Source organism: Lutra lutra, chromosome 8 (assembly GCF_902655055.1).
Source record: "Lutra lutra chromosome 8, mLutLut1.2, whole genome shotgun sequence".
Lineage (NCBI taxonomy): Eukaryota > Metazoa > Chordata > Mammalia > Carnivora > Mustelidae > Lutra > Lutra lutra.
Window position 1 is genome coordinate 4,932,336 of NC_062285.1, and position 18,905 is coordinate 4,951,240.

Here is an 18,905-nt window from a genome sequence, read left to right on the forward strand (position 1 = left end):
GCACCCGCCCAAGCCCATGCACTCACCTGGCTCTCCGTCCCCAGGTCTTTCGGTACGAGGAGGTCACTGATGCTCACAAACCTGGAGGGAGGAAACGGAGGCCGCATGTGAGCCCACCACAAGCCCACCCTCGGCTCTGCCCGCATGTCCCAACCCCCCAGCATGCGGCCGGGGGCCGCCGAGTCGGAACTCGTGTCGCGTCAGCTCATCTCCACGAACACATCACTCACTTCTGTTCGATTGGTTCCAAAAGCTCCAAAGCTGGTCTGATTTCCTTCTCGGGCTCCTTGGTCTCCACGGTGGTGCTGACTATGGCGATGTACTTGCCCTGCGCGGCCACGTTGTGCGCGGAGGAGATCATGCAGACGTAGATATCTGCGGGCAAGGAAGGCCACCTCACCGCCCGGCCCCAGCCTCCGGCCCGCCCGATTCCATCGAGCCGAGCCTTCAGCTTCAGGGCTACGCAGAGGCCAGCGGGGCCCTCCGGGAAGTATGCCCGGATCCAGCCACTTCTCGCCAACTGCGGGCCACGGCTCTCCCGAGCAGGGAGCTGCTGGGCCTGGACCGTTACCCAGATGCCGCCCAAACCTGAGTGCTCTGGAGTCTTCCTCCCCAAGGCCAGCATCTAGAAAGGCTTTCCAACAGCTAAGAAAGGATTTACATAAAGGACCAAGTTTCTCAAGCAACCCGCAGATCAGCACAAGCTGTTCTTCGATCCCACGGGTTCTCCCTGTCCGCACGCCACTCAGTAAGTGCCTCACCGCCCCCCACATCGGAAGGTCGCCGCCAGCTCCTCCTCTCTCGAGGCTTCTCCTCAACCCTGGGGTCTGCCTGGGCCCCCTTAACATCCCTTCGTTGCAATCCTAATCTTAGGTGACTCTGGTTTCTTACATGGCAAAATAAATACAGGTAGCTCTGTTTAAAAGCTGATAACCCTTTTTAGTTGAATTTTCAATAAATAAAAAAGGTAGGCTTCCGCCTGAAAGAATGGTGGGAAAAGGTAGGGGAGATGAAGATAACTGCTCAACGCAGAGAGATGAGGAATTACAGTTTTAGAAGTCAGTCCCCTTCCTAACCAGAGAAAGCTGTTTTCCGGCACACTGCTAAAATCAAATTTAAGTATGAGCTCGACAAATAACGACATAAAAGCATGGTCACTGGCTCAAAACCTCAGTGGGACTGGGTCACCTAATAAGCAAGAAACCCCCGCAGGCCAGTGGTCGAGCCAGGAGACACTGTGACCGCTCATCCAGTCTAGCCTCTCAGTTCATCCTTCTAGAACGAGAGACTGGAGGTTCAAGATGGGGGGACTAGGGAGGGCGAGGCAGGGCTACAGGACTAATGTGTGCCTTTCACGGTGACGACTTAGGATCTCTCGGAGCTAAATCCGTCACATCTTGTTTCCCACAGGTGACCTAAGTTTCTTCACAGAGCAAACAAAATTAAAAATACGGGATGAAACACACAGCAGATTCTAACAAACTTCTATAAACATCTGCTGATCTTCAAAACTCACCTGACTTCCGATTGACCTGGTTCTGGGGAATGATGATCTGGCAGGAGTTGGCATCGTTGGTGTTCTTGATCGGGTGGCTGAGGATGCAGATGACTCTGACCACCTGGCCCACCTTCTCCACCCGGTCTTTGACGTAGCTGGGGTCACAGATGAGCTGCTTACAGCGAGCAACCTGTACCGAGATGTTGAGGTCCCATTGACAATAATCAGTGTCCAAAGTTTCTAGATAGAATACTAGTGCCATTGTCCCTTTAATACCATCTGTCACCTTCATAAGGTTAACCGGAAGTTATTCTTGAACCACAGGTAACTGAAAACTAGTTTTGCCAACAGTCCCAACAAACTCTCCTGGGAAAGACCCATGGATTCGGAGCCCTGCTCAGGTGTGAGGCAACTGTGCACAGTGTTACAAGGTTACAGGTTTCAGAATCAGGCAGACAGCTTTCAAATCCTGGCTGTCCCTAACCTCAAACGTCATTGTTAGGATTCAATGAAATACTCTATTTAAGGGCCATTGTCATACGTGACTGTGCCCAGTAAAAAAATTCTGTGATGGGCCTGAGAGGAAGAGCTGTGGGCAACAAAATGGGATGACGCTGCACTGAAAAGTCCTCAGGTACGGATGAACTCCTCCCAACAGGTCCCTGGTTCTCTAACACCCATCCTGCGGGACGCAAAAGGGAGTTACAAAAGATCTGCAGTAATGCAGGTTCGCTCAGAGGGCCAACCGGTGAGTACAGATTACGTGGACCAAACCATGGAATACCGTCCAGGGACACAATATTTTTCTACCCGTAGCTCTGGAGCAGCTCTAACAATCTTAAGAGTTGTTAGTTCATCAATATTCACTTCGAATCAGGGAAACGCTACTTGAAACTCCACCTGGCCAGCTCCACAGCTAAAACCCTTATTAAATAATAAAATGCTCCGTAACCATCAACCCCAAATTCAACCAATAAATTTTAAATGGTATAAATAAAGCTAAATTTAAATGAAAATCCAGGACACAGGTACCAACCTACACTACATAAACACAGAACGTGTACCACTAAGACTTTATCCATAATGTATTTCTCAGTCTTAAGCAATAATCAACATTACAGAAAGTAGTAAGATTAAAAAAAAAATAATAAAACCGCATCTTTAGCTCGTCCTTAGTATAACAAACCATAAAATGTGAAATCCAGCATGGATGCCCAACCACACTACATCAGGCCACATTTTCTTCACAAGAACACAGTATTTTTTAAATTGTGAAAACACTACTTACCTCTCCTTCAGACTTCACACCAATCACTTTTCCATCCTGCACGATGATTTCTTCAATGGGTTTATTGAGCATGTATGTACCACCATAAATGGCACTTAGCCTAAAAAAATGTTAGAGATGACAATTTGTAACTGTGTCAACTACTAAAGTTTTTCTTAGATCTTGAGTTGTAGGCAATGTATATTTGCTCAGTTTCCTTGCGGAAGGTGTTCATTTAAAAGTCATTAAAGCTACGATTACAGAAGAGAGTGAGAACCAGAAACGAAATCTCCCATTCACAGTTCGGAATACCAAGTCCAAAAACAGCACTGACCAGTGATGGGGAAACAGCTCTTGTCGGTCTTATCTTCCTGCACAGAAATAAAATAATAAAATGACACCAGTGCAGAGTCCGCGGAGAGGGATTAAAAGCAGCAGACACTGGAGAAGAGACCGAAGGAGCGAGGCAGCTGGGTGCATGGCTTCTGTGGCGCCTGCCCCGAAGGAACTACCCCAGTCCCTGTAGCAGGAGCGCCTCAAGCAGGAGCAGGAAGCTGCAGTCCTGCGGATTCAAGGTGCCGCGGGACAGGAGAAGAAAGCTGGGGGGGGGGTTGCCACAAAAAGGGGAGCAACCAAATCTGTAAAATTTCTTCAAATCCGCAACTAACTGCAGAAGGGCTCGTACGTGAGAGAGACGGCGAGGAACGCAGCAAGAAGCCACAGCTGAGCGGGGCCGTGGCTGAGCACAGACGAGCCGAAGGCCCGCGGCGCTAACGGCTCCGAAGTCCACACTGCCGCTTCGGACAGCCGGTTCCCCCCGGGAGCGTCCCCTCCGCCCGGGAGCCGCACAGCTCACTGCACGTCGAGGGAGGATTCCGCTGGAACAAACACTGCCCTCCCCGCCCAGTAAGGGGTCAAGTCAAACCTCCCGAAGACCCAGGTGAGTGGCCAATGATTTCCCCCCCGACTCCCAACAAAGTCACCCCCCAGAGAGCGAGCCCGGCGTCTCCAGAGTGTGCCAGTAACCAGGCCCCGTACACACATGGGACACACACGTCAATAGCCAAGTGAGGAAGCAAGAAACGTGATTCAAAGTACATTCAGGAAAAGCTGTCGGGACGAACCGGTACCCAGACTCCCGATGCTGTGATACGAAGGGGACTGAAGGCAGCTGTTACAGATCTCTTTGAGGACAGACACCCGCATTCAAGAACACCTTATTACAAATATATTCAGAGGGGCCAAAGTGAGTAAGCAATCTTCAAAAACACTGTGTTTTAAAAACTTGAAGTTCTACATGTAGAAAGTCCAGTACCAGAAAAAAAGTTAAAACTCACTGAATGGGATGAATAGTCTTTTGGAAACAGAAAAAGGAGTCCGTGAACTTGAAGACTAATCAACAGGCATTATCCGATATGAAGCTTGGAGAAACCAAAAGACGAAATAAAAAAGAAAAGCTCTGCAGCGACGACGGAATACTACCCGGCATCCAGCATGACAGAACCGTCCCAGAGGGAGAGGACAGAGGAAACGGAAAGAAATGTCTGAAGCGGATAACGGATTTTGAAATTCCCGATCTGACACGACGAACACACGCATCCGTGCAGCTCGGCGAGGCCCGAGCAAAACCAGAGGCAGACCCTCGGGACACTGGCCGAAAGCGAAGGGATTCTTGGAAAGCAGCCGGAGGGGAAGCCGTATCGTCTCCACGCACGGGACAGCGCAACAGCGGCGCGGGACGCAAGTGACAGGCAGTGTCTGGGAAGTGCTGCCTGGAAACCTCTCAAGACAACGAAAGTCCCGCAGAAGTGAAGGTGACGGAACCCAGCACCAGCAGCCCTTCGACTACAGGAACGCCACAGCGGGCTGAAGAGAAATGTCATGAGACAGAAACAAGGATTTATAAGAAAGAAGAGCAGCAAACACGGTAACGTGGGAAAATGGTTCCTTTTCCTTCCCTTGTCACTTCCTTAAACTGACTGTTCAGGGCAGAAACTGCACCGCTGGACCACGGGCTGAGCCGTGCCAGTGATCCGAGCACGGAGACATGACCGCAGGCACGACAGCGCAGAGAGCGAGAAGCACAGAGAAGGCTGCAGCCTGCTTCGATTGTGCGTACGGTGTTGAGCACAGAATTAACTGCAAAGAAGCCGACAGAGGATGCACGCCATAGTGTGCAGAGCGCTGAACTATGACAAATAAAAAGGCAAGGCCACAAAGCCACTAGAGGAGTTAGTCTGGAATCGTAAAAAATATTTGATGAGTCCGAAGAAAGAGGAACAGAAATGGGGTGAGAAAAAGACAATGAACAAGACCTAATCCCAACCATATCAGTAATTGTACTAAACATAAATGAGCTAAACAATCCCGTTAAAAGCCAGAGTTGTCGCACTGGGTAAAAAAGCAATATTCAACTATCTGCTTCTACAAGAGACTCACTTAATTGACAAGCATCCGAAAGTAAAAGAATGACAAAAAATACAAAAGGAGTAAGCAAACGGGTAAGGTGGTATTTACCGTCTAACAGTGGAAAGGAGTATCAGCTGGCAAAAAAGCTTTGCACAGATGAAGTACAAACGGACGGGCCTGCACACTCTGGTAGGAGACGCATCCGCAAAAACAGGACACACAATCAGCGCAGACACACAGGAGCTGCGCCATGGGCTCCCGCTACTGCGTGCAGCATGACACGTGTGGGTGCGAGCTCTCCGCAACAGCTAACTCACTCCCCAAAACACATCGCTGACGTGACTGCCGACTCTAAGGCCCCTGGATGGCTCACCTGGTTATGAGGGTTGCGAGAGCGAGCCCTGCAGTGGGCTCCACGTTCAGCGGGGAGTCTGCGTGAGTCCCCTCTATCCCTCTCTGCCCTTCCCCCATCTCTGCACACATTCTCTAAAATAATCTTTCAAAAACCATTTTTAAAAATCTGACCATAAATTATGCCTTGATTTCAAAAATTAAAATCTTACAAGTTGGTTCTCTGATCATCATGGAATTAAATTAGATGTCCGTAACAATGTGATATTTAGAAACCTCTCCAAATGTTTAGCAATTAAACACTACACCTTCAAAAAACCCAAGGATTAAAGCAAAAAAAATAAAAGAAGAAGAAACAGGGTACCATAATGAATGATACATATTTAGAGAGAAATTTTAAACCTTTTAAATCCTCATGTTAGAGACAAAGTATAACCAATGACGTGTTTCAACTCTAGAAAGCTAAAAGAAAATTAAACCCATGAAGGGACAAGAAATTAAGAACAAAATAAAATAGAAAATAAGCCACAGAGGAAATAAATAAAACTAAGAATCTGGTACTTTGAAAGGATTCATAGCTGATAAAATCCTACCAAAAAAGAAAATACAAATGACCGATCACAACAATGGAAGGTGGGAACTTCACTACAGATCCTAGACACTGAAAACATAATTAAAAATGTATTATGGGGCACCTGGGTGGCTCAGTGAGTTAAATGTCTGTCTTCAGCCCAAGTCATGATTCCAGGGTTGTGGGATCGAGTCTGGCGTGGTGTCAGGCTCCAGGTGGGAAGCCTGCTTCTCCCTCTGCCTCTGCCCCTCCCCGTGCCTGTGTGTCCTTGTTCTCAAATAAATAAAATCTTTAAAATATATACATATATTATGGACAACAGAAAATTCAAGAACTTATGAAATGGTCAAATTTTTTTTTTAAAGATTTTTTATTTGACACAGAGAGAGAGAGAGAGAGAGAGATCACAAGTAGGCAGAGAGGCAGGCAGAGAGAGGAGGAAGCAGGCTCCCTGCTGAGCAGAGAGCCCGATGTGGGGCTCAATCCCAGGACCCTGGGATCATGACTTGAGCCGAAGGCAGAGGCTTAACCCACTGAGCCACCCAGGCGCCCTGAAATGGTCAAATTTCTTATAAAACACAAGAGATGAACTAAATGGGACATCTGAGTAGCCTGATTTCTAATTCACGTGTATGTATGCACATGCACGCAAATTACATCGAACGATAAATTAAATGGAAAATACATCATGAGTAAGTGTTGTTTACCCTGGGAATGCAAGGCCAGTTTAACACCCCAAAATCAATCCACGGTTCACCACAGTAATGCATAAAGAAAATGTGCATTATTAACTTAATGTCAACACCCATTCTTAGGAAAACTCCCAGCCAGCCAAGAATAAGAAGGAATTCATTCTGACAAAGCCATCGACAAAAACCCTCTAAAAAAATTTAGTAATAAAGCAGGAATGTTCATTCTCAATAGCAAACAACTTTACAATAAAATTGAAACAGTTTCATTAACAGCAGCATTTAAGGAACATAAAATACTTATGAACCAATGTGAACTAGGTGCTAGATCCCTACAATGGAAAGCTTCAGAACACGGCTAAGACAACACCTAAGTCCACAGAGAGAGCAGCACCTTCAGGGATTGGAAAACCAGTAGCAAGCTACGTCAGCCCCAGCTGGCCTGTACATTTAAATTCAATCCCAGTAAAATCCCTAGAAATTGACAAGCTGTCCCAAAATGTATAGGGAAATCAAAGGACCTAGAAGAGCCAAAACAATTTTGAAAAAAAAAAAACAAAAAACAAAAAACAAAAAAAATTGGAGCTGATTTTCATTACTTGCCTTCACAACTTAATATAAAACTGGAATAATCAGGGGGAGCCTGACTGGCTCCGTCGGTGCAGCAGGTGACTCCTGATCTGCGGGTTTGGAGTTTGAGCCCCAAGCTGGGTGGAGAGATTACTTAAAAATAAAAATAGTCTTTAAGGGCACCTGGGTGGCTCAGTGGGTGAAGCATCTGCCTTCGTTCGGCTCAGGTCCTGAGATCGAGCCCTGCATCGGGCTCCCTGCTCAGCAGTGAGTCTGCTTCCCTCTCTCTCTTTGCCCCCCACACCCTACACCCCCACCCCGGCTTGTGCTCCCTCTCTCAACTAAATAAATAAAATCTTAAGAAAAAGTGATGGAACAAAACAGCTCTGTACATATCTGTGGCCAAATGACTTGCCACAAAGGCACCAACACAACTGGGAAAGTCTTTTCAGCAATGGTGCAGGGAGAACTAAACGTGGGGACAGAGGAGAAAGGAGCGGCCGCGGGCGGGGGGGGGGGGGGGGGGACGACTCATGAGAGGACACAAGCGAGCTTCCCAGATTCAACGTGTTCTTCTCCTGAGTGTCGTGTTGGTCACACACGTCTGTACACCCAAACTAAACTTTTTACAGTACCTCTGTGGTTTCATTATATATAAGGTTTATTCCAATAAAAAGAAAAACACCTCACAGCTCACAGACCTCTCCTCCCTCCCCATACCCTGTCTTCCTGCAGAAGAGGGGACCACGTTAGCGACAGGCACTGACCTTGCAAATCCCTGGGGCAGCTCTCCGAGGCCATAGAGGGGGTAAAGGTACGGGCTTTTGCCATATCTTGCCAGAGACTCACTGTAAAGTTTAATCCTATTAATGGTTTCACAACATGGCTGATCTAGATAGCTAAAATAAAGGAAATAAATATTAGAAAATATTTAAATGTTTTTCTGAAATCATTTTATTTCACTACTCTCGTATTTTACCTAAAAGCTTCTAACACTGATTTACAGCTGGAACCTTCCATAATATAACATGGTTATCTACTCATTTTGTCAGAACTTCCATTTTAGAGAACTGAGAAATTCAGTGACGGTCCCAAGAAAAACAGAAATCTGCACCGTGGAAGACTTACTCATCGGTTCTGTAGAGAGCCAGGGCGTGGCCGGTAAAGTCTATGACATCTTGTCCCAAGTCAAATTTCTTGTACACCTCTCGCATGGCGGTCTTCTTAGGATCGATGCCCTCAAAAGTTCGGGGATCGTTTTCATCAAAGTTGGCAACGTACACTAGGAATTTTCTGAAGCGACGTTTTTCAAACAGTCCCATTAAGCCTAAAGAATTGGTCAGAAAGCAAACATTCACACTAGGACACTGAGGAAAAGAGAGTGAGAGAGGCCAAGTTCAACACACCAGGCCAGCTCGGAGGCACCTCTCCTGGTGCGCGGCTCCTGCTGTCCCTGTGCTTCCACACCAACCGCGTGATCACAGGAAAACGTGGCCTTGGAAGACTGATCCGCGAGGGCACCCACCTGACATTCTTCTTCTGACAAGTCTGATCTGTACCCTGCCAACTGCCTAAAATTCTGAACGCTCCTCCCTTCTCTGTATGCTAACGTTCACTCTAGCATTTCAGAAAAGGAGGATTATGCTGCCCGTCACTTACTTTAATAAAGTTCTAGCTAATCAGTTACCCACTCTTTATACTAAAAAAAGCTGAGCAGACAGGTATAAACTACTTTGTAAACGCTCAGTTCTTACTAGGCAGGAGTCCTCCTGGAGTGTACAGCTGCTAGGAAGACAAGGCCAAAGGAAAAAACTGTTCTGGCTTGATCTCCTTCCCTAAACTGTATGACGACTTTAAAAACAACCTTCCACAGAACAGTGTACTGTTTTGGTATTTTGGATATTACTTCCCCCAAGACTACAGATGAAATCAACAAAACTGAAAATTAAAATGATCATGAGTGGGGCGCCTGGGTGGCGCAGTGGGTTAGGCCTCTGCCTTCGGCTTGGGTCATGATCTTGGGGTCCTGGGATCGAGCCCCGCATCGGGCTCTCTGCTCAGCAGGAAGCCTGCTTCCCACCCGCCTCTGCCTGCCTCTCTGCCTACTTGTGATCTCACTCTCTCTGTCAAATAAATAAATAAAATATTTTTTTAAAAAATGATCATGAGGCCATTAATGACAGCTGACTACATTTATGTTTAAACTGTATTTACAACCTAGTTTTAAAAAATGGGACGGGGCCCCTGGGTGCAGTCAGTAGAGCCTGGGACTCTCGACCTCAGGGTCTTAAGTTCAAGCCCCACACGGGGTACGGAGCTTACTTTAGATGAATGAAAAAATAATTTTTAAAAAATTAAAAAACAAAAAAATGGGACAGAACACATACACAGTAATGGTATAAGGCTTAAAAAAAAAAAAATTCTATGACCTCACAAGCACCAACTTACATTTAGTTGTCAGGGTAAAAATAAGATCGCCAACAGAATTCAGTTCAATTTTCAGCTACGTCTCTCTGATGACGCCTTCCCTGATCACCCTATTTGAAACTGTGCCCCTTCCTCCGTCCGTCCGCACAGCATTATCACCATCTGATGAACGCTTCCTTTCGCATAGCCTGTCTCCTGCTAATTGAGGCTGGTCGCTTACTTTCCCCTTCTGTTGGAGCCGCCCTGCCCCAAACCTAGAAGAGTGCGTGGCGCGTACCATGTGCTCCGTATTCAACTCACATGCTGTCTGATGCCAGCAAGTGTGAGAGAAGTCAAATTATTCACGTCCTGGATATACAATTTGGAAAGAATAATGTTCAACTATATCATAAAAGGGTTAGAAAAAAATCTTTCTCCAAGTTACTTGGTTTCCTGAGTAGTACCTTAACATCATTTCAAATATTTTACTTTCCTTCATTCACTTGCACACTGAGGTTTATTTACAAAACAAAAACAAAAACAAGAACCTTAGGTAAAGACATTTAAAACATTAAAAGTGACAAAATCCAGAGCAGTTTCATGGAGAAAATAAAGTTTTCAACAGGTGTAAGATCTGACCACAGAGAATGGGAAGAATACTGTTAAAATGTCCATATTTACCCAAAACAATCTACAGGTTCAATGTGATCCCTATCAAAATACCAACCACATTTTTCACAGAACTACAATAAAATACTAAAACTGGTACGGAACCACAAAGACCCTGAACAGCCAGAGCAACTTTGAGAAAGAAGAAAGCGGACACTATCGCACAATCCCAGATTTCAAGATTTCTGACAAAACTGTAATGATCAAAACAGTCTGGTACTGGCACAAAGAGAACCACAGATCGGCGCATCCACACAGAGAGCCCCGAAATAAAGCCACACCTGTACAAGCAATTAATCCGTGACAAAGGAGGCAAGGGTATCCAGTGGGGAAAAGACAGTCTCTTCAACAAATGGTTCTGGGAACACTGGAAAGCCACACGCACACCACACACAAAAATAAACTCACAATGGACTGAAGATCTAAATGTAGACAGGAAACCACAGAACATCTAGAAGAAAAGACAGGCAGGGATTTCTCAGACATTGGCCGTAGCAATAGTCCTCTACATGTTGGGCCGCACCAATGCAGACAGCTTCTGTCCAGGAAAGGAAACCATTAACGAAACAAAAAGGCAGCCTACGGAATGACAGAAAATATTTGCAAATGATATATTTGATAAGGGACTAAATCCAAAATGTATAAAGAACTTAACTTACACAACTCAGCACACACAAAAAGTAATAATCTGATCAAAAATGGACAGAGGAACTCAACAGAACTTTTTCTACTTCTACTTCAGAAGACAGACAGACACAAGAGAAGATGCCCCAAATCCCTCGCCGTTATCAGGGAAATGCAAATCAAGACTGCAACGAGATCTTGCCATTTCTGACAACATGGACGGACCTAGAGGGTATTATGTTAAGTGAAATAAGAAAAAAAAAAAAAAAAAAAAAAAAAGATTTCACTTACAAGTAGAATATAAAAACAGAATAAACGGATGAACAAACCTAAAAAAGCAGAAGCAGACCCACAGATACAGAATACAAACGGACGGGCGCCGGGGTGGAGGGACGGAGGCTGGGAAAATGGGTGAAGGGCAGTGGGAGGTGTGGGCCTCCGGTCACGCCACGACTACGTCACAGGGACGACTCGGAAGGTGGTCGAAGGGCTGCACCAGCACTGGGAGGCGACAGACGGCAGCCCCACTTGGCAGTGAGGAGGGCAGACTTGCTGAATCACCATGTTACACACCCGAAACTAATGTAACGGTGTGTGTCAACCATGCTTCAATTACGGAAAAAAAAAACAGAACAAACTTTTGACCGCAGCATTAAAAAAAAAAAAAGTGAGAGTGGAGCTCAATGTCAAAGAACACTCCTGAAGGAGAGTACGCGGTCCACCAGCCTGCTGGTGCGCCCAACCCACCTCACTCTAGCTGCTCTGCCCTGTAACGGGAAAGAGGCTGCGCTCGCTGATGGCAAAGGTGGTCTACGTGAACATGGGGCTCGCAGTTCAGAGTCGGAACAAATACACAAGCGAGAGATTTAAATTAAGACAGAAGATTTTGCTGGATCCATTTCCAAGCCATTCATGAAAACTTCTCGAAACATTTCTGAACTTATCTATGTTCAACATGACTTTAGAGGCCAAAGATACTTCTCACTGATTTGATTCAAGTAACACTTGACCAATCAATAAATATTTACTGGAACCTTGAGGCTGCACATGAACTTCTCCACTTCTACACCTTCCCTCATCCCGTTCATTCTGCCGAGGATTTTCCCGCCTGCCGTTTTCTGACTTCAAGATCCTATTCATTAACAGAAAAACAGTTGCTGAGAAGGTAAGGATCTGGTAAAAATTCATACAACTGTGTACTAAAACAGGTAAATTCTACTGTATCTAAATTATACCTCAGTAAGCCTAACCATAAAAACAGATACATAAACATACTTGCTTATTTGGGGGGAGGGGCCATGAGAAGGATAAACCGGAAACAAAACAATCAAGTGAAGGGAGAATGAGGACAAGACTCTAAATGCATCTTTTGATACAATGTTGACTTGCCAGTCATGTAAATGTTCTACGTATTTGAAAAAATTAAATCAGAAAGGGCAAATAAAACTGCCTCGAGGTAAATCCTTAAGTTTTTGTTTAATGGAGGCAGGAAGCGAAGCTATTAACATAGGTAAGAGCTCAGAGTGTAAACCAAAGTTTAGAACACAAACTCTGTTGTAAAAGATTGTCTTCAAACTGGTGAACTCTTATTTCTTTGGAATAAAATTTATGTTGTCATTTAAAATCATTTCTAACCCATGATTATACCACTAACGCCCTCAATTTAAGTATGAGCCATTCCATTCCCTTTCTGGTTGTTAATCCTAACTTAGCCACAAATCTCTGTGCTGACTTCTTTCTTTCTGGCTAGAGTGCCTTCAACATTTTCTCCCCATAGCAAGAAGGAAATAAATGAGTTAGAGAAGATGCCAAAGTAATTCAAATTACGTTTTAAGTGAGAGAACTTTCCCACTCTCCCGCCAAAAGAATCCTGAGAATCTACTGGCACTTCTCTGCGCCCAATCCAAACAGCTCCCTCTCCTAAGCTCCTCCTGGAGCCCGTCCTGCAGAAAACTCATCCACCCGTGAGCGCTCCAAATTCACCCTTTCTCAAACTGCTCTGTGCAATAACTCAAACACCTTCAGGGACAGAAGGTCTTTTTCAGGGATGTCTGCTCCCAAAAAGAGGTAGGAATATAAAATGTTAACCAGGAACCTTAGATTGAGCCAAGAGAGGAAATCTTTTTGGGCAAAGAATAAAATCACTCCATACTCACTGGAAATTCCTAAAATCAGAGACTGCAGACAATGACAACAGCATCAATTAAAAGATAAGGTTTCGCCAGAACAGAGTTTCTTCTTTGGCAGGATGGCTAAGCTGGGTCGGCGGCCCGCTCAGCGCACTGATTACGTCCACGGGCGCTACAGTGGTAATACCAGAGTTTCCACTCCAGTCTTGCCACCTACCTACGTGACTTCAGGCCTGAGTTCCCTCATCTATAAAATGGAAACCCTACCCTGTAAGCCGTTTCCAAAGTCAAATAAGACAATGAATGTGAAGTGTTTTGCACAGAGCCTAGCACACAGGAACCCCCATCCCCCAGCCGAACAACAGCTCTTACGAATTATTACTAGTACAACAGAGAGCACTATCTGACCCACACCAGCACCAAGTTCCATGGGGGGAGACAAGCCACCTGAAGCCTCTCCCAGCTTCAGAGGCAGGGGTTTTTGAACATTCTCTTCATTGATGTCCTCTCGGTGTCTGGCAAGTAACAGACACTCGGTAAATATTGCTGACTGGATGAGTGACAGCTGGCTGTCAGGACAGGGATATTAAATGTGATCTCTAAGATTCCTTTCCATTATGAAATCTCAGGGTTCTGAGAAAATAAAATAAAATTGACTTACTAGATGCCAGAGCTTCTGCTTCAGTGGATGGAACCTTGTAGATCTTTCCACCCTTATAGACAAAGCTCCCTTCAGTCACTTTGAAATCCAGATAGCGAGTGACCTCTGTATAAAGCAGCATCTTCACCAGCTGACCTAAAAAAGTCCAACACTCCAAACTGTAACTTAAGTCTCAGTATCTTCAAAAATCAGCAGAAATACAAGTACATTCATTGTGGGCTTGTACTAACCACTTCCCAGTTCTTTCTAACATTGTCCAACCCCTTCCAAAAACTCTTGAATGCCATGTTCTAAATGGCACAATCAGAATGCACACCTACTGCGGAACATCTTTAGAAGTGCTTTTTTAATGTTACAACTTCAAGAGTAATAACGTTGTCAACTTGCTTTTGTAAAATCTATGTTAATTATTATTAGAGGTATGAAGTTTAGATTATAGTGCTATTGAAAATGGGCTTGAGTTTCTTTAAGTTACTATTGTAAAGAGAAGCAACTAATAGGCAAAAATTTTCAAGAATTTGTGCTACTCAGTTTATATTATTCAATCTGTACGAATTAAAATGAATATTAATTTCATGGGCGCCTGGGTGGCTCACTCACTTGAGCGTCTCTTTGATTTCAGCTTAGGTCATGATCTCAGGGTCATGATATCAAGCCCCACCCCAGGATCCAGGCTGTGCATGGAGCCTGCTTGGGATTCTCTCTTTCCCTCTCGCCCACCCCCACCCTCCCTAAAATAAATAAATAAATCTTTTTAAAAATAAATAAAAAATAAAATGAACATTAATTTCAGATGAATTTCAGGCATATAATTAAAAATATTATCTGCCTATAAGCCAATAAATTTGGTATACTAAAATAGAAAACTTTTTTTTTAATAGAAAGCTTTTTAAGAAACTAAACAAAATTACTTTAAAGCTCATTTGAAAGGACAGAAACACTAGGGCAAAATAAAAAAAAATATATATATATATATTTTAAAGATTTATTTATTGAGAGTGAGAGACTGCACACACAAGCAAGTGGGGGGCGGGGGGGCAGAGGGAGAAGGACTAGCAGATTCCCCACTAAACTCAGAGCCTGATGTGGGGCTTGGTCCCAGGACCCTGAGATCATGACGTCAGCTAAAGTCAGACAAATCGACTGAGCCACCCAAGCACCTCTAAAAAATTTTTTTGAAAACAAAAAATAAATAATGAAGAGAGCTTTACCCAACCAGGTACTAAATTGTACAGTTATACTGATTAATCACTAAATTAGTGGGGAAAAAAAGAGAACCATGTCTAATAATATATTTATTATAAAAGTTCAAAGTGGAAAAGATAAATGGTGTTGAGGGACAACTGATTAACCATTCTGAAAAATTAAATCTCAATGTCTACTTCTCAAAGAGGTTAACAGAGGGGGCACCTGGCTGGCTCAGTCGAAAGAGCTTGTAACTCTCGATCTCAGGTCCTAAATTGGAGCCCCATGCTGAGTGCAGAGATTACTTTAAAAACAACAACAGGGGCGCCTGGGCAGGTCAGTGGGTTAAAGCCTCTGCCTTCGGCTCAGGTCACGATCTCAGGTCCTGGGATCGAGCCCCGCGTCGGGCTCTCTGCTCAGGTGAGAGCCTGCTTCCCACTCCCACTCTCTGCCTGCCTTTCTGCCTACTTGTGATCTCTATTAAATAAATAAAATATTAAAAAAACAAACAAACAAACAAACAAACAAAAAAACTAAAGATATTTAGCCTCAGGATAACAAATAAATCAACTTACACAGTAAAACAGGTGAATTCATTTTTACAATGAAAAAATTAAACTATAAAACTATTAACAGCAAATATTAGTATTTTTATAACCTTGAGGTAAAGAGGAAAATTAAGCATAGCCTTCCAAATCAAAAACAATAAAAAGAAGAAAAATCAATCTATATACCTACATGAAAAGTACAAGCTTACGTATGAAAGAAAAATACAGCACAGCTACTTATAAAGCCAATCACGGACTGGAAAAGGTAACTTCAAATACATTAAGGGTATTTATTTCATGGTCTTTATAAAGAACTCTTTCACATCGATAAGGAAAAATTTAAAAACCTCAAAAGAAAAACGTGCAAAGCCTAAGGCTGGCCCATATGAAAGGCAATGAACATGCAGAAATCATTTCTCTAACCAACAGATACTTTTACAAAATCCACGGGGCACCTGGCTGGCTCAATGCTTGCAGCATGCGACTCTTGGTCTTGGGTCACGAGTTCAAGCCCCACGTTGAGCATGGAGCCAACTTAAAAATAATCCATTATTTTGGTTTCAGGTATAGCAAAGTGACAAAAATTAAAATGAAGATGGGGTGCCGGGGTGCCTCAGTAGGTTAAGCTTCCAACTCTTGGTTTTGGCTCAAGTTATGATCCCAGAGTCATGAGATCAAGCCTTGAATCCGCTTCTGTGCTCAGCAGGGGAGAGGGGTCTGCTTCGGATCCTCTCTCCCTCCTCCTCTGCCCCTCTCCCAGCTTGTGTGCAGGCACCCTCTTTCTCTCAAATAAATAAATTTGTTTTTAACTAAAATGAAGAATACTCAGATTTAGTAAAGGCAGTGGGAAAGGGGCAGACCCACAGGCTATTGGCAAGAGTCAGATCAGGCAACAGAAAATAAAAGCCTTAAAAAATCACTGCCTCTGTCCCCTCAATATATGTCTGGGGGGTATGGTGAGATTCAACACACACACAGCCTAGCCTGGGTGGCTCAGCGGGTTAAGCATCTGTCTTCAGTTCAGGTCATGTTCCCAGGTTCCTGGGATGCAGTCCCACATCAGGCTCCCTGCTCAGCATGGAGTCTGCTTCTCCCTCTGCCTACTGCTCCCCATTTGTGCTCTCTCTCTCAAATAAATAAAATCTTTTTAAATAAACAAATTTCAGAGAAAATGCAAATAAGATATTTCCACTAAAAGAAACTAGAATATAAACTCAAAACCAAGAAACAAACAAAACCCAAAAACGGAAAGGGTAGTTCATACTTTAATTGATGGGACATAAATAGACTTTATACCAACAACCTAATTTTTAATGTAATTTCAGAAAAAGGCATTAATATCACAGCAGTTTAGCTCCCCTAAATAAAAAGGAGGAAAATGTGAAAAAATAAATTTAAGAGCCTTCACACTAGGGAAAACACTGCTTCTAAAGACCCAGATATCAGAGAATGTCAGGGAAGCCCCGAGAGAAGAGGGTTGTAGACGTTTCCGGTTTCCATACACGCTGTGCCATGTCCTAGCTTTGTTGTCTCCAGAACCAATTAGGAAGGAGGCACCCCTCCTCCATTCTTACTGACTCCAGACGCCTCTAATGGCCACAGTCTACTCACCAAGCCGCTGCCATCAACAAAATCTACTTTCACATCCCTGGAGTTAACACTCTGTCAAGAGCTAGAGTCTACTTTTAAATCGGATTCAATGTACCACCAAAAATGTGAGAAGGCTTTACCGTTGGCCATGAGGAACTTAGGGATTAAGTCCACATTCCAGTCTCTTCCTCTTCCCATCGATGCTGGTGGTGCTCCTGGTATTTTAAATCTTTTGTATAACTAAGACCAAAACAAAAATTACCATAATGTAACAAAATCTACTTTTCACTATGCTATGCAACTATTCGTCCATGACATGGTGCTGGTATAATAACTGACCACTAGCAGATGAGGTAAAGCGTAACAGTGACATTTCATTTTTTATTAGATTAAATTTTTAGAGAAATTCCAATATACATCTAAGTTAAATACACTAAAATGAATGCTAAAGTAAGTATTACAGAGGTAGTATTTTTTGCTAACATATAAGCAAGAATATATAACATTTGTCAATGATACACTACTCTGCAGATACACCATTTGTAGAAATCATTTAAACTCACTCTCTCCTGGGTAAAAAGCTAACTTTACTAGCTAAAGTAATTTTGCTTCTGTAGTTATATAAGGAGTCAAAAATAAATTCTGGATTCTTCAAAAAAAAAAAAAAAAAAGTTAGCTCCAGCTAATTTAAAATTTATGTGAATCGAGAAGGAGCTCTAGATAAAAAGAAGCTTATGGTCTAAAATTTGGGAATATGCCTCCTGATGTGATGCAGTATGAACTACACAACGATGCTTTCTTATTAGAAGCTAACTTGGACTTTTCAAAAGAAAAGTGGGGAGATTTCTGTAGATTAAAAGAATAAAGAGAAACACCAAAGACAATGTTTAAAGTAGTTAAAAAAACAAAAAAAAAGAAAGAAAGGAAAGGAAAGAAAACAAAAGAAACACTGCGACCACACACAATGTAAGACATTCTTGGCACCACTGGGAAATTTGACTGTGGTCTGGATATTTGTTAATGTCCTTAAATGTGATAAAAATGATACTATGATCACGTAGGAGAATGTTATTCTTAGCCAGTGAATGCTGAAATATTTGGGTCCAGTATCATGATGTGTTACTTTCAAGGATTCAAACCAGTAACAAAAAAAGACATAAAGCAAGTATTGCAAAATGTTAACTGCTAAATCCAGATGGAAGGTTGACCCACTGGTATTATTCTTTCAACTTTTCTACAGGCCTGAATACAAAACAAATTTGGAAAAAAGATGAAGTCCATTTCAGCAGTCACATGGACAGCAACTGACGATACCCGTGTATCCCCAGTAACAGAGCCCAGCTCGCGGCCACGCATCTGGATGCTGAACAAACCTCAGAGAAACATTCAGCAAAACAGCAAAATGATAAATATTGATATACTGGAAATGCTTCGTGTGCCTAATCTAAAAAAGCAGGAAGCAAGGGAGTAGAGCAAAAAGAACCAAAGCTCTAGAGTCTTATTATAACCTAGGTTCACAATCCTGTGATTTTAATAACAGACTATTCTGTCATCTGAAAACTGGCGATAAACTCTTGAGTAACTGAGCGAAACCAGGTGGAGCGCGCAGGCCCTGTGCCTGGCCTGCGTTAGACCTCCATCAGTCTACACCCTTCCCCTGGAGAGATAACGGGTAATTGCTCCAGACTGCAGTAGTCACAACTCTAATGTCTACACGCCCTAAAACCCACAGTCCCTG

At 43.6% G+C, this 18,905-nt stretch overlaps 1 protein-coding gene across 1 annotated transcript in view; it reads right to left on the reverse strand.

The window, feature by feature from the left end:
• The window catches only part of GDI2 (GDP dissociation inhibitor 2), a 28,550-nt gene that overhangs the window by 984 nt on the left and 8,661 nt on the right, over window positions 1-18,905 (reverse strand). The window contains exons 3-10 of the mRNA XM_047741113.1: window positions 17,308-17,407; window positions 13,845-13,979; window positions 8,484-8,682; window positions 8,123-8,254; window positions 2,787-2,886; window positions 1,517-1,688; window positions 231-375; window positions 27-81 (exon numbers count right to left, since the gene is read on the reverse strand). Coding sequence (XP_047597069.1) covers window positions 27-81; window positions 231-375; window positions 1,517-1,688; window positions 2,787-2,886; window positions 8,123-8,254; window positions 8,484-8,682; window positions 13,845-13,979; window positions 17,308-17,407 — 1,038 coding nt within the window. The remainder of the gene's footprint in view (window positions 1-26; window positions 82-230; window positions 376-1,516; window positions 1,689-2,786; window positions 2,887-8,122; window positions 8,255-8,483; window positions 8,683-13,844; window positions 13,980-17,307; window positions 17,408-18,905) is intronic.